Source organism: Elgaria multicarinata, chromosome 1 (assembly GCF_023053635.1).
Source record: "Elgaria multicarinata webbii isolate HBS135686 ecotype San Diego chromosome 1, rElgMul1.1.pri, whole genome shotgun sequence".
Classification (NCBI taxonomy): domain Eukaryota; kingdom Metazoa; phylum Chordata; class Lepidosauria; order Squamata; family Anguidae; genus Elgaria; species Elgaria multicarinata.
Genome location: NC_086171.1, coordinates 147775489 through 147788884, shown reverse-complemented (window position 1 = coordinate 147788884; position 13396 = coordinate 147775489). Strand labels below are relative to the sequence as shown.

Here is a 13396-nt window from a genome sequence, read left to right as displayed (position 1 = left end):
TCCCCCAACGCGATACTCGGAGAAATGAACAAACAGCTGGCGACAGACACGGGAGCACGTAGAGGGCAGACACGTCTGTAACCTCCCGATGGCCCACTGGCCGTCGAATAGGCACAGGTGACTACCTCAGCCACGAGCGAGTCCGTTCCACTCTTTCAGCTCGACTAACCCGGCTGGAGAGGAAGATTTTTGGCGAGGGGACTCGGTGCAGCGCTCGACTTCCCTTCCTCCCTGGTCAGGATGAAATTTCGCGCCAAACCTGGGTCGCCCCGCCCCGGAAACCAGGGAAGTCACCGCCATCGCCGCCCTGTTTGTTTCTGGTTCCACGAAGCCTGGAAAAGGCGGCTCTTTTGCCCGGCGCTAAGATGGCAGGGCGGAAATATCCGATCGCGGTCCGCGCTTGCCTACGGGAGGAAGTCAACCCCTGAGCGGAAGTGGAAAGAGGCCGCCGGGAGACTTGTCCCGAGTGCACCGGGTCCGGTGGTCCCTTCCTTTCTTGCCTTGTTTCCTTTCGTTTCTTCTCATCTCAGCCCGTTACGTTTAGGGATAGGCCCGAGGCCGGGCCATGGCAAACCGGACAGTGAAAGATGCGCACAGCATCCACGGCACTAACCCGCAGTACTTGGTGGAGAAGATTATTCGCACCCGCATCTATGAGTCCAAGTATTGGAAGGAAGAGTGCTTCGGCCTCACAGGTACGGTTTAACTGTTCGGGCAGCTGTAGGTGGAAGAAACGGGGGAGGGGTGGGAAGGGGGCTGCCGCTGTATGGGGCAGTTTGGGGTTACAACTCCCAGCATTCCTGCCCATTGGCCATGCTGGCTGGGGCTGATGGGAACAGAAGACCAAAATATCTGGTGGGCACCAGAGTGCTGGGCAGCATTCCTGTATTAGCCTTAGCAGCCACCCAATGAGGTAAGTCAAGCTAAGAGGGAATGATTTCTACAAAGGCACCATGGCTGAGTAGGGATTTCAAAGCCAACACTTAACTGCTACGCAATGGCTCTGGGAAATAAGGACTTTTCAGGAGATAACAGATTGTGTTAGTATCCCTGTATAGGAAGTTTGATAAATTGCTCATTAGTATGTTATTTAGATATCAAACGATTTGAGGTCATGCATTGATTATACCTGGGAGAATGAATGTGGGTTGTAATGCTGTGGGAACATACGTAAGAGCCATGCTGGATCAGACCAAGGGCCCATCTAGTCCAGTACTCTGTTCACACAGTGGCCAACAGCTGTCAACCACGGCCCCACAAGCAGGACACTGTGCAACAGCACCCTCCCACCCATGTTCCCCAGCAATGCTTCTGATCATGTGCATGTTTATTGGGAAAAAGTGCTTCCAAATGGGCAGCTCCTAGTGCTACCAATCATAAGACATTGTGTAGCTTATCCTGTCCTTCCCTCTTTAATGGATTTTCAGAGGTAACGAAATAGGATGGTAGAAATGGTGTAAAAACACTGGAGGGGTTACAAATGGAAGATGATGTATAGAACCTCCCTCCATAAAACTATGAATGAGGCAGGGCAATTACATGATAAAAGCATCATCTAGAAACACCCCAAGTTTCATAACCATCACAATGCTTCCTGATAACAAACTCTTTCCAAATAGATTGGATTACTGTTATTGTATCACAAGAAGTGAAACTTCTGATTAAACAGAAGGGAGTTGGCCTAGTTCTAACGTTAAAATCTGAATGCATTTCAAATAACTGTAGCTGAACTGGTTGTGGACAAAGCCATGGAACTGAGATACACTGGTGGAGTTTATGGTGGAAACATCAAGCCTACACCATTCTTGTGCTTGACCTTGAAGATGTTGCAGATACAACCTGAAAAAGACATCATTGTTGAATTTATAAAGAATGAAGACTTCAAGTAAGAGAAAATAGCATTTTGTAATAGAGATGTCATTAATAATTTTAAAGGCAAAAGAAAGGCCTTTAGTAATACTTTGTTTGATTCACGTTAAGGGTCTCTTTAGTCTCTCCACATATTTGTTTCTATTCTGCGAAGTCATTACCCTCACTGTATAAATTTCTTAAGTCAGTACTCATAAAAGCACTCTTCTCCCTAGTTTGGGGTGATCCTGTTGACATAATGCTTCTTCATAATACCTTTTTCTGTATAGAGAATCTTTCAAGCAGCAGATGAAGGCCCAAGTACTTACATTATTGAAAATGTTGTAGTTGTTCTGATCATGTTGGAGATCTTCTGATCAAGAAAAGTTCATGTTTTCCGATGACTTTGGGTTAGACCCAACCCTCCCGCGAGTGGAACTGTGCTCATGAAACAGGATTTCCCCACTCTGCCCTCTCACCTACAGCTCCCTACACATGCTCTGCTCCAAAGGCTCACCCAACCCTCTAGAGCTGATTGGCGGGTCTAGGGGCATGGGAAGGAGATGCTGGAGGTTGCAGTGGGGAAAGGGAGCGCCTTCATGCTGGCAGAACACTATCTCTACTTTATTAGGAAGAATGATAAAAAAATTTAAATAACTGTTTTTACTAATTTTCCAGGTATGTGAGATTGCTGGGAGCATTGTATATGAGACTAACTGGTACTGCCATAGACTGCTACAAATATCTTGAACCTTTGTACAACGATTATCGAAAAATAAAAAGCCAAAATAGAAATGGGGGTAAGTGGCCTAACTTTATTATTGATGTGATTGGCTGTTACACCTTTTCAAAGCATTAATAAAAATTGGTGGGTGTTCCTCAATTTTACCAATATGAGTAGCACATGTAGAATATATTATGAATGGATCTTGTCATAGTGCTTAGTCTTACTTTATATTAAATAAAATGTTTGCTTTGGAATCCTTGGTGCAGTATTTGAAAATAAACAGAGCAATTTTGGGGGGAGAAAAAAGAAGCATGATACCAACAAACTACAAAGATCTTCAATTTCTTTTGTACTACTGCTTTTTATTTGGAAAACATGACTAAAAACATTGTTCAGTGATTTCTGCAATCTTAGTTATACCTATTTTAAGTATTACTTATTAAGAATGGTGGTCTCCCTTCTAAAATGCAGTCACTTCCCCCCCCAGAGTTTGAGCTAATGCACGTGGACGAGTTCATTGATCAACTGCTCCATGATGAGCGTGTTTGTGATATCATTTTACCTAGACTACAGGTTTGTAATGCTTATATAACATATAATGCAAATAAATCAACCCTCAAATACTAGATATAAAAATATGATTGCAGGGATTTGGGAAATAGTGACCAAAATCCAAATTTAAGAAAGCAAGACCTTCTCTGCTTGTACAGAGAAATTATAAATGCGTGATTCAATACTTTGGCTCAGTTCACAGAACACTTTTCTCAACTGTGTTGTCTGGAGGGAAAATACCACCCTGAATCTCCATGCTGTGCAGAAGAGAGTTCCTGCACAACTGTTGTGTTCCATGTTGTCTGGGGGGGCTCCGTGGAGCTTCCTGTTGAGTGGAGTGGAATTTCCCAGTTGCCATAGAGTTCTCTGGCAAGAGCGGCGAAAGGAGGAAGTGCCGCTTTAGGCGAACTACTGGGATTGTTTTTTGCAGCAATGGCTGATGGAATACCATTGGGAGGACTGGGGGAGGAGAGAGGGCAGAGGAACTGTCAATCAAATACTGTGTTGACTTTTACTCCACTCCACAGGAGGCCACACCCACACAACGGTGGAGTTGGAACATGTTGTGTGGTGAGTACCCCCTACAAACTCCACCGTTGAGTGGAGTTTTCCCACTGAGTAGAGAGAAGTGTTGTGTGAACTGAGCCTTTGTCTAGCTAAGTATTCCCTGCATTGAGAAAATGTTGTCTTTTTAGAAACGTTACGTTCTAGAAGAAGCTGAACAATTGGAAACACGGATTAGTGCTTTGGAAGAGGATATGGATGATGTGGAGTCAAGTGAAGATGAGGAAGAGGAGGATGAAAAGGTTCGATTGTTTTATGTAGCTTATTTCATTCTGGGCCTTAGGGCCTCTTCTGTAGCACAATACTCTCATATTGACTGTGTAGTGCAGGGAAGCCATGTTCTTATAACTTGAGGAAACTTTTCTTGTATGGTAGTCACTTGCTAATGAGCTTAAGAACTGGCCTTAGCTATAGCTGAGAATACTTATGTCATAATTTGTCATTTCTGTTCTGCCTTCCATAAAAGGATTGCCAGAAAACTATTCAATTTTATTTTTAAAGCAAGTTCCTTAGTTTAGCTATGTTGTGTTGCTTTCAGCATATTTTGTTTGCAATTCTTTGTTTGTTTGCATTACTTTCAGATGGAGAGAGCTCCCTCTCCTGATCACAGGAGAAGAGGCTACAGAGATCTAGACAAGCCTCGCAGATCTCCAACTCTGCGTTACAGGAGAAGCCGAAGCAGATCTCCTAGAAGGTAACATTTTGGGCATTATCAAAATATTTTCAACCAACATAATGCTATACCTAAATTTACTGCAGAGAAACATTTCTATTTCTTTTTTCCCTTTCCTGTTTTTAGGCGAAGCCGATCTCCAAAGAGGAGAAGGTAGGAAACTTACTAAACTGTCTATTTGTTTTTTTAAAAAAAATTGCATAAACTGTTTTCTAATAGCCTGTGTCCTAACAGTCCATCACCACGCCGGGAAAGGCATCGCAGTAAGAGTCCGAGGCGACACCGAAGTAGATCTAGAGAAAGACGTCACAGATCAAGATCTAAATCTCCAGGTAATTTGATGGGAAAGGGAGTTATGGGTGGTTTCTCTGGCATTTTTCAATCGACTTCTGGTTTCTAGCAGCATGGAGACTATTTATAATATATCAATAAAATGTTAAAGTTGAGTAACTACTTCAAGGACCTTTACCATTCTGCATTACTTGACCAGGGTTTAGGAGGAATTCTATGTATGTAGGTGAACGTGAATAGAATCAAACTAAGGATTTTAAATCTTATCTCAACAGGGCATCATCGTAGCCACAGACATCGCAGCCATTCCAAGTCCCCAGAGAGGTACAGACTTCCTATATTGCAGCTTAATTATGATCATGTAGCAGGTCTCCATGAAATATTTTCTCACTAGGTTTGTTCTTTAAGAATAATACCTTTCCCCCCTACAACCATAAACTCAAGACAGGTTGTTTATATTTGAGGGGATATTTTATAGTCATCATAGGCAATATGTACTTCATACCCAGAGGTGAATTACCACTATGCGATTGTGGAATTTTAATTGCTCCTGAGCATCAGCTGAATAGTGAAGTTTTTGTTCTTCTTTCAGATCTAAAAAGAGTCATAAGAAGAGTCGTCGAGGAAATGAATGACCCTAAACAGTTCAGGAATCAGAGCCACTTTTTAAATAAATAAATAAATAAATGACACATCAGGATGGGTAGAAGCTGTCATGGCAGCTAACAATTTTTTGTATTAACTTAGCTTCTTGGACAACAAAGTATTGTTCAATATCTTTGTTTAACTCAGTGGGAAGTTCTTTCAATGTATATTCTGATCATATTTGCTCTTTCTACAAGGAAAGCATGTGTGTTATGCTAGGAGACATGTATGTCGTTTAACGTTCTTTTGAAACATTATAAACCTATTCATTGCAAGACCTGTTACTAAAGCCTTACATATTAGGCTTTTCTATAATGGTTTTTGGTCTAATTTTTATGTAACTCCAAATTTTAACATAGCCAAAAAGCTGGCAAAAACAATTCTGTAGAGAATTATTTGTAGGTGTGGGGAAGATAGAAAACTACTATTGTAATTTCTTTATTAAAATATTTGATAAGCAAGCTGCAGTACAAATATGTCCTGTAAACACCTTTACTTTGGGTATGTTTCAACAGAAGTGATTCACGTCTTTATTGAGAATAATGAAGTGTTTCAGACCAGAGTTGTAAACCCATTCACTACTATTAGTATGTACCATACTTACGACAAAACCAGATGGGTTTAGTTAGAATTGAATTCGATGGGGCTTATTTTTAATTAATGTGAAAAGAACTGCAGCCTTGGAAATGTGGCTCATGTTTAGCTTTATATTCTCTATAACATTTGGGTTAGCCTTAAATATTTAAATATAGGAGTGGGACAAGCTTTTGTGGGCTAGGTCCTTCATACTTGCCTTTCTTAATTTGGCCACAGTTGTCAGACATATGGCAACCCCTAGATAAGAACACAAAGCTATATGGAAGAAAAGTTAAAGTTGAGCTTATACACTGTACAGAGGTACTTCAAAGAGAAAAATAGCTAGATTTCACAAGCAAATGTGAGGCCTTTTTCTTATTGTTGGAAGCTGACCCAAATACCTCATGAAGGCTTCTGTAAAACTTCAGCAAAGTTACTAGGCTTGAATCCAGATTTAAGTTGCATCAACTGCACTGCAGGTGTCGCCCCATCCTTCCCACAACAACTCCTCCAGCTGCCCCCGAAAATGCTATAGAGTATAGAAGAGCCTGCTGAATGGGGATGAGCTGTTGGGGGGCGGGAAGGGGAGCTCCAAAAAGCTGGGCAGAGGGACCTTCCATGAGCAGATTCTTTCCTGTTACTGAAAGTCCCCTCTTCTTGTAGATCCTGGATCCAACCCCTAGTCTGCAATACCTGGAACATTAGAGTCACATAGAACATAAGAGTCTAGTTATGATTTCTAATTTTGCAATTTTATTTTTTTTCCTTTTAAAAAGTTTTTGGCACTACATTGTTCTGTAAAGAAATGACAATCTTTAACACATGAAATCCTTTTCTAATTTCTTTAGAACAATAGATATAAAGTCTGAACCAAAGTATGAATAAAGCTAATAGAAAATAAACAACTTAATTTTAAAAACTCTCTTTACAGTTTATCAAGATAAAATAAAACACAGTTCCCCTTAAAAATAGGGTAATAAAATAGATGACATTTGTATCACTTACCCGTGATACCGGTAAAAACTATATTTTATATCTATTTACAAATGATACAGTTAAAAACAGCTTTAAATAATCTCTTATCTAAACATGTTGCGATGAGATTTTAATCCAGAACCTGATTTCTTCCCATCCCATTAATTAAACTTCATTTTTTCTGCTGAATAAAATTCATGTTCAAGTGGGGGTGTCCTTGAGACAGAAGTGAAAACCGCTGGTTGTTCTGCATCAGTAAGCCAGCTAAAAGAAAATGGGTTACAATTAATTCAGATATTACCTGAATCCCCTGTTTAACATGCAGGTTGAAAAGCAGATTTTACATCCCCTGTAGTTTGAGCAGAAAGGGGCTGCTGGAAAGAAAACTGATTGACATTCTCTGTACATGTGAATTGTGCCTCAGCTTAAAAAAATACACAACCACCTCCACTTTAATCTGTTTTTCTAAAATCCCACTTCGAACAGTTAATGACTTAATTGGTAGATACAGTTGTGTGAAAAAGAAAGTACACCCTCTTGGAATTGTATGATTTTACATATCAGGACATAACAATCATCTGTTCCTTAGCAGGTCTAAAAATTAGGTAAATACAACCTCAGATGAACAACAACACATGACATATTACACCGTGTCATGATTTATTTAACAGAAATAAAGCCAAAATGGAGAAGCCATGTGTGAAAAAGTAAGTACACCCTTATTGCTTCCATAGGAATTAAGATGCTAAGTAGCAGACAGGTGCTGCTAATCAAATGCCCGTGATTAATTGATCATCAGCAAGTATGACCACCTCTATAAAAGCCAAAGTTTTTTCAGTTTGCTGGTCTGGAGCATTCAGGTGTGTGTTAACACAGTGCAAAGGAGGAAAGACATCAGCAATGATCTTAGAGAAACAATTGCGGCTGCCCATCAATCTGGGAAGGGTTATAAGGCCATTTCCAAACAATTTAAAGTCTATCATTCTACAGCGAGAAAGATGATTCAAAAGTGGAAAACATTCAAGACTGTTGCCAGTCTTTCCAGGAGAGGACGTCCCAGCAAAATCACCCCAAGGTCAGACCATGCAATGCTCAGAGAAATTGCAAAAAACCCAAGAGTTACATCTCAGACTCTACAGGCCTCAGTGAGCATGTTAAATGTTAAAGTTCATGACAGTACAATTAGAAAAAGACTGAACAAGTATGGTTTGTTTGGAAGGGTTGCCAGGAGAAAACCTCTTCTCTCTAAAAAGAATGTGGCAGCACGGCTTAGGTCTGCAAAGTTGCATCTGAACAAACCACAAGACTTCTGGAACAATGTCCTTTGGACAGACGAGACCAAAGTGGAGATGTTTGGCCATAATGCACAGCGCCACGTTTGGCGAAAACCAAACACAGCTTATCAGCACAAACACCCCATACCAACTGTCAAGCACGGTGGTGGAGGGATGATGATTTGGGCTTGTTTTGCAGCCACAGGACCTGGGAACCTTGCAGTCATTGAGTCAACCATGAACTCCTCTGTATACCAAAGTAGTCTAGAGTCAAATCTGAGGCCATCTGTCTGACAGCTAAAGCTTTGCTGAAATTGGGTCATGCAACAGGACAATGATCCCAAGCACACCAGCAAATCTACAACAGAATGGCTGAAAAAGAAAGAATCAAGGTGTTGCAATGGCCCAGTCAAAGTCCAGAAGCATCGTTGTAAAGAAGAGTGGGCCAAAATTCCTCCACAACGATGTGAGAGACTGATAAAGTCATACAGAAAACGATTACTTCAAGTTATTGCTGCTAAAGGTGGTTCTACAAGCTATTGAATCACAAGGTGTACTTACTTTCTCACACATGGCTTCTCCATTTTGGCTTTATTTGTTAAATAAATCATGACACGGTGTAATGTCATGTGTTGTTGTTCATCTGAGGTTGTATTTACCTAATTTTTAGACCTGCTAATGAACAGATGATTGTTATTATGTCCTGATATGTAAAATCATACAATTCCAAGAGGGTGTACTTTCTTTTTCACACGACTGTATACGCCAGAGACAATGCAAAGAATACTTGCAAATGTGGTTCACACTAGTTTATATAAGCAGAAAAAAATCCCTTACCCACCATTAAAATCTACATAAAGTGGGTACCGCACAGCAAAGAGAAAATATTAATAATAATTCTTACCCGCCTCTCCCTTTGGATCAAGGCGGGGAACAACATTAAGTATATCGATTGGGAAAGAAAGAAAAATTCTTTACTCCTTCAGAAAAGCCCGCAGACTTTAGCAGGCATACAATGTAGGAAAGACATCATTCTTTCAAGATGTAATTGAAAAAGATCTGATGTAGTAAGTTATTTAACCCCAAAGGACAAGTTAATTGTGTTGCTCTAGGAACTCAGAGGAAGTGAATCACATTTATTCGTATTAGGATGATCATGACTAATCTGAAGTAAATCCCACTATATTCAAAGTTGTTTGTAAGAAACGTGAATTTTACATCTTATTCGAAGTTTATCTTCATACTACTAATTTCCATTTCATTTATTCTATTGGGATTATTTCAGGATAAATAGCTTAAAGGGTACCGCCTAAATCAAATGAAAAATAGCAGAAATGTGCTAAAGTTCCTTCATGTAGTTATTCTTAGTACCTTGAGGGTAGAGAGGTTTGTTCAATGGATAGCTGGCATTTCCCTGCTGCATGTAGTTTGGAGACATATTGTAAGGCCACGTCCCTCGAAGGACAGGAAAACGGGCAGGCGCTCCATGGTCCCAAGGAACAGGAGGAGGAGGAGGAGGATTCGCTTTACCAAACTGTCCTTGGAAACCCTGATCTAATTTCCATTTTAAAGAGAAAAAGGGAAATGCTATATATGAAATTACCAATCATTTCCAACACAAAAAACACATCACCAAGTAACAGCATCTATATATTTAAAATGAATAATGTGTCTGTTTAACTGCGTAAGCCCTATCTTGCTTAGTATTTTTGTTTTATCATAAATTATTCCTTCCTAACATGTACAGTTTCAAGAATAGGCCTAGAATAAGCAAAATACGTTTTGAACTATCTTTAGGTATAACAATTGGCACAAACTTTCGTAGACTCTAGTCCATTTCATCAAATGTATGGAATGTTATTGAGAGTTCCTGGTAGATATACAGTATTGAATGACTGCTTGATTAATTATATAAAGGAATGTAACTTTCAATCATTTAAAAATATTTTATAAGTAACTTCACATTAATCAAATCATACATAAAATCAGTTTTTTAAAGAACAATGGATCCAAAGGACCGTGACTAGAAGAAAAGTAACCACTACTGTTGATTTACAAGAAAGAAAGTGCACAGTACTTTAACAGGCAGTTTCTATGGAAATTTTCATACATCCACCTGGATTTAGTTTCGTTGTTCTCACACAAAATGTAAAACAGTTTTTCTTCCACGGGCAGAAAATCCCTTTTACATGGAAAGGCACCTTTGGATCCAAATGAATTTTACTGATAATAAATTAATTATAAATATAACAGCAGTGAGCCATTAAAGAATGTAAAACATCAGGGGACAAACTGATCCATATTAAATTATTCACTAAAAGTGATGGAGGTATATTAGCAGAGTTTGCTGTTATTTTTTAAGAAAGGTGGTAATGCTCACATTTGTCCAGAAACTAATTTAACTAGCTTAAAAGTGTTTGTATTCCTGACGTACAGTTTAGTTGTGAAAGAAAGATACTCTCAATATGATTACAGATACTTCTATTCATTTTTAGGGCTTACCCTAGCATCGAAAACTAGCTTTTAGGCTTTACCCTGGTTTAAACTAAGCCTTTCCAGAGCACATTTTTTAAAGGGAAGATGCTACAGGGCTTTTAGGTCACTTAGATGAAATCCAAAGGGCTGTACACACTAGGGACATCTTTCCATTTCACTTTCCAAACACCCACAAGCTGTTTCTGAAGTCTGTGAGACATTACAGAGTAACCTTTCAAACCCAAGCCAAATTTCTGAACCACTTTTCATATTTTTTAAGCTTCGCAAATATGAAGCAATTAACCTTTTTTTTTAAAAAAAAGTTTCCTCATGTCCACCCAGAATGGATGGGTCAGAATGACAGGTTTAGAAATGTTTAGCAAGGTGACCATCAGTATTCGTATGAAACATGAGACAATAGAGGAGAGTTACCTGAATTCCCCACCGTGCCATTGTTCACCAGTGAGCTTAGAGTCACAGGGTTGTGCCAGTGTCCCTCGTGAGAGCTGCTGGGGATTCCTACAGGCCTGACAGCAGGCTGTGCAAAGATGATACTGGGATCATTCAAGCTTACGCTGCTCTGGTTATTGGGTGTGTTGCTGCTGCCAGCCCTCACAGAAAATGGAACATTTGTAGCGTGAGAAGGATTACCCGGTGCAGAGTGAATAAGAGGCCACGCGGTGTTAGGAAGTTGAATTTGATGGTGGTGGTGCATCTGAAATAGTCCCAGGTTAGGCAAGGTAGAATACTGACCTGGAGGAGATTGGGCAAAGTTAAACAAAGGCAACTGGACCTGGTGGGTTGGCTGTGCCCCTTGCTGGGGCTGCAGAGCATGCTTAGGCTGGGATATTGGTTGTGGCTGAGTCTGGTTAATGGAGGTTGGCGGAGAGGAGTTCTGGGTAAATTGTTGAGGCTGTGGAGAGTAGGATGATTGACGCGAATCAGACTGGAGGGGGGAAAAAAGGATGTAGTTTGGATTAGTTCTTCAGTTAGCTGAAAGCAGCATTTCCAGACTCACATTTATTACATCTCAACTTGAAAACACCGTAAACAAAATTATTCAATTGTACAAGCTTAGTTAAAGAATATGATTTCATTGAGAATAGATTCATTCTGCTGAATAAACCCCACTACTGAAAAATAGCAATGTAGGCTACTAGTAGAACAAAGCATTATATAACCAAGAAATGTGCTCCATTAAAAGTTTCACTAACCAGCATCTTAATTAACTCACTGTTCCAATTACTCAAAATGTGCCTCAACCTGCAGTTTCTCAAATGCAGTCACTAATGTATAGCAGCTTAAATAAAAGCTTTAAAAATAACTTGAAGCACATAAGAATCAGCACTATTCACATGTACATGAGATCTCTTGTAGGCAGGAAATTTTGCAAGCTTTGCAAGATGTATTTATCACACCAACACTGGTTCCTTATGTAACATTCACAGAAATACTAGATCAAATGCAACTTACACATTCTGATGGCTGTCTAGTACGTAAGGGTCTTTCCACTTGCTGCTGAATTGATCCAGTTACTTGCTGTGAGTTTACAAGGCTTCGGACTAACTGAGCAGCTAGATGATAAAATGTTAAGAATGTGTATTTTTGATACAAATTAAGAGACCAAATAGGGCAGTGATGTCTGTACAGGGAAAAGCCATATCTGCAGCCAGAGGTTTATGTACTGTGTTTGTTGTAACTGTGCCCTCTGCCAGAGACAAGCCACTTTTAAAACGGAATGAGTAGTTTCTCTGTACAGTGGCTACGATTGCACTGAAACCAACAAACAAAGCTCCTACTTTATTCATCATTCTCAAGCATACATGCATCTCTCTTGTTTAGATCCCAGCTACAGTCTACTCATAAGTCATCACGGCAATAAATCCCTTATCTTAGTTTGGCTATAGCAGGGGTGGGCAGAAGGTAAAATCAGGTTCTACTGGCAGATCTCTAATTTGCAGTAAACGGCAAAGAGTTATGACTCCCTATTATTTAACAATGGCAACAAAAGTGGGGGAGTTTCCCCTAAATTAGGCTGCTGAAATGAAAAAAGGCTCAGGGGGAAACTAGTGGATTTGTATGTCAAAGGACTACAAGTTCAGTTTTGATACTAAAACAAATTAGTGAGCTGAAAATTTGCTCAGAGGGTCCCTGCTCTTAAAATTAAGTATATGCTCTCCCCACCCCCACCCTTCATCTCGACCCACTATTTTGCAGCTGGTAGATTTCAAGGTTCCAATTATACAACAACAAACTAGTAGATCTACCAATCCTGCCATCTGCTCACCCCAGGCTATAGTAAAATGTTTCCCTTTTAGTGAAAAAGGTATTGTTTAAGTTAACTATTCAATATTTTTTTAAATATAGGTGTCTTATTTTCTTTTCTCATTGATGTTGGGGAAAACAAACCACTGATACTACAAACCACTTAATTGTATTATAAAGTTGTAGTATACAGTAGTTGTATACTACAACTACTGTGGGTTGTAGTATAAAGCTACAGGAGTTAGCTATTATAGGATAACTGACATTTAGAGGCATTCTGAGGATTATACCCCCCACAGTGTAGGAATTGGCACTGGTGATCATGCAACAATGGGTCAGGAAAATAGGCCTAAAGATGTAAGAAATGTTGAGAAGGCAAGTTATATAGTTTAAAGACTCTAGACTACAGGATCAGGGCCCAGAAAAGGGAGAACTGGCTTTTGAGAGTAAGGTAAGGGAGTGGGAAACGAATCCCTATATCAATAGGCAGAAATGAAAACAAGGCCACTAGTTAGATAACAAGCCTGGAAT

At 39.8% G+C, this 13396-nt stretch overlaps 2 protein-coding genes across 2 annotated transcripts in view; one reads left to right on the top strand and one right to left on the bottom strand.

Moving 5' to 3' along the window:
• The first annotated feature begins 452 nt into the window (after positions 1-452).
• On the top strand, positions 453-5774 carry PRPF38A (pre-mRNA processing factor 38A). Its single transcript, XM_063138815.1, has 10 exons — positions 453-695; positions 1726-1885; positions 2527-2648; positions 3063-3148; positions 3823-3933; positions 4273-4385; positions 4491-4517; positions 4599-4696; positions 4931-4979; positions 5248-5774. Exons 1-10 carry the CDS (start codon positions 566-568, stop codon positions 5288-5290), a joined length of 939 nt encoding a protein of 312 aa, XP_062994885.1. The 5' UTR covers positions 453-565; the 3' UTR covers positions 5291-5774.
• A 1248-nt stretch (positions 5775-7022) lies between these two features.
• Positions 7023-13396, bottom strand: part of TUT4 (terminal uridylyl transferase 4) — a 44000-nt gene continuing 37626 nt past the window's right edge. The window contains exons 27-30 of the mRNA XM_063138809.1: positions 12074-12174; positions 11033-11546; positions 9497-9679; positions 7023-7115 (exon numbers count right to left, since the gene is read on the bottom strand). Of these exons, the coding sequence (XP_062994879.1) occupies positions 7024-7115; positions 9497-9679; positions 11033-11546; positions 12074-12174 (890 nt within the window). The 3' untranslated portion in view covers position 7023. The remainder of the gene's footprint in view (positions 7116-9496; positions 9680-11032; positions 11547-12073; positions 12175-13396) is intronic.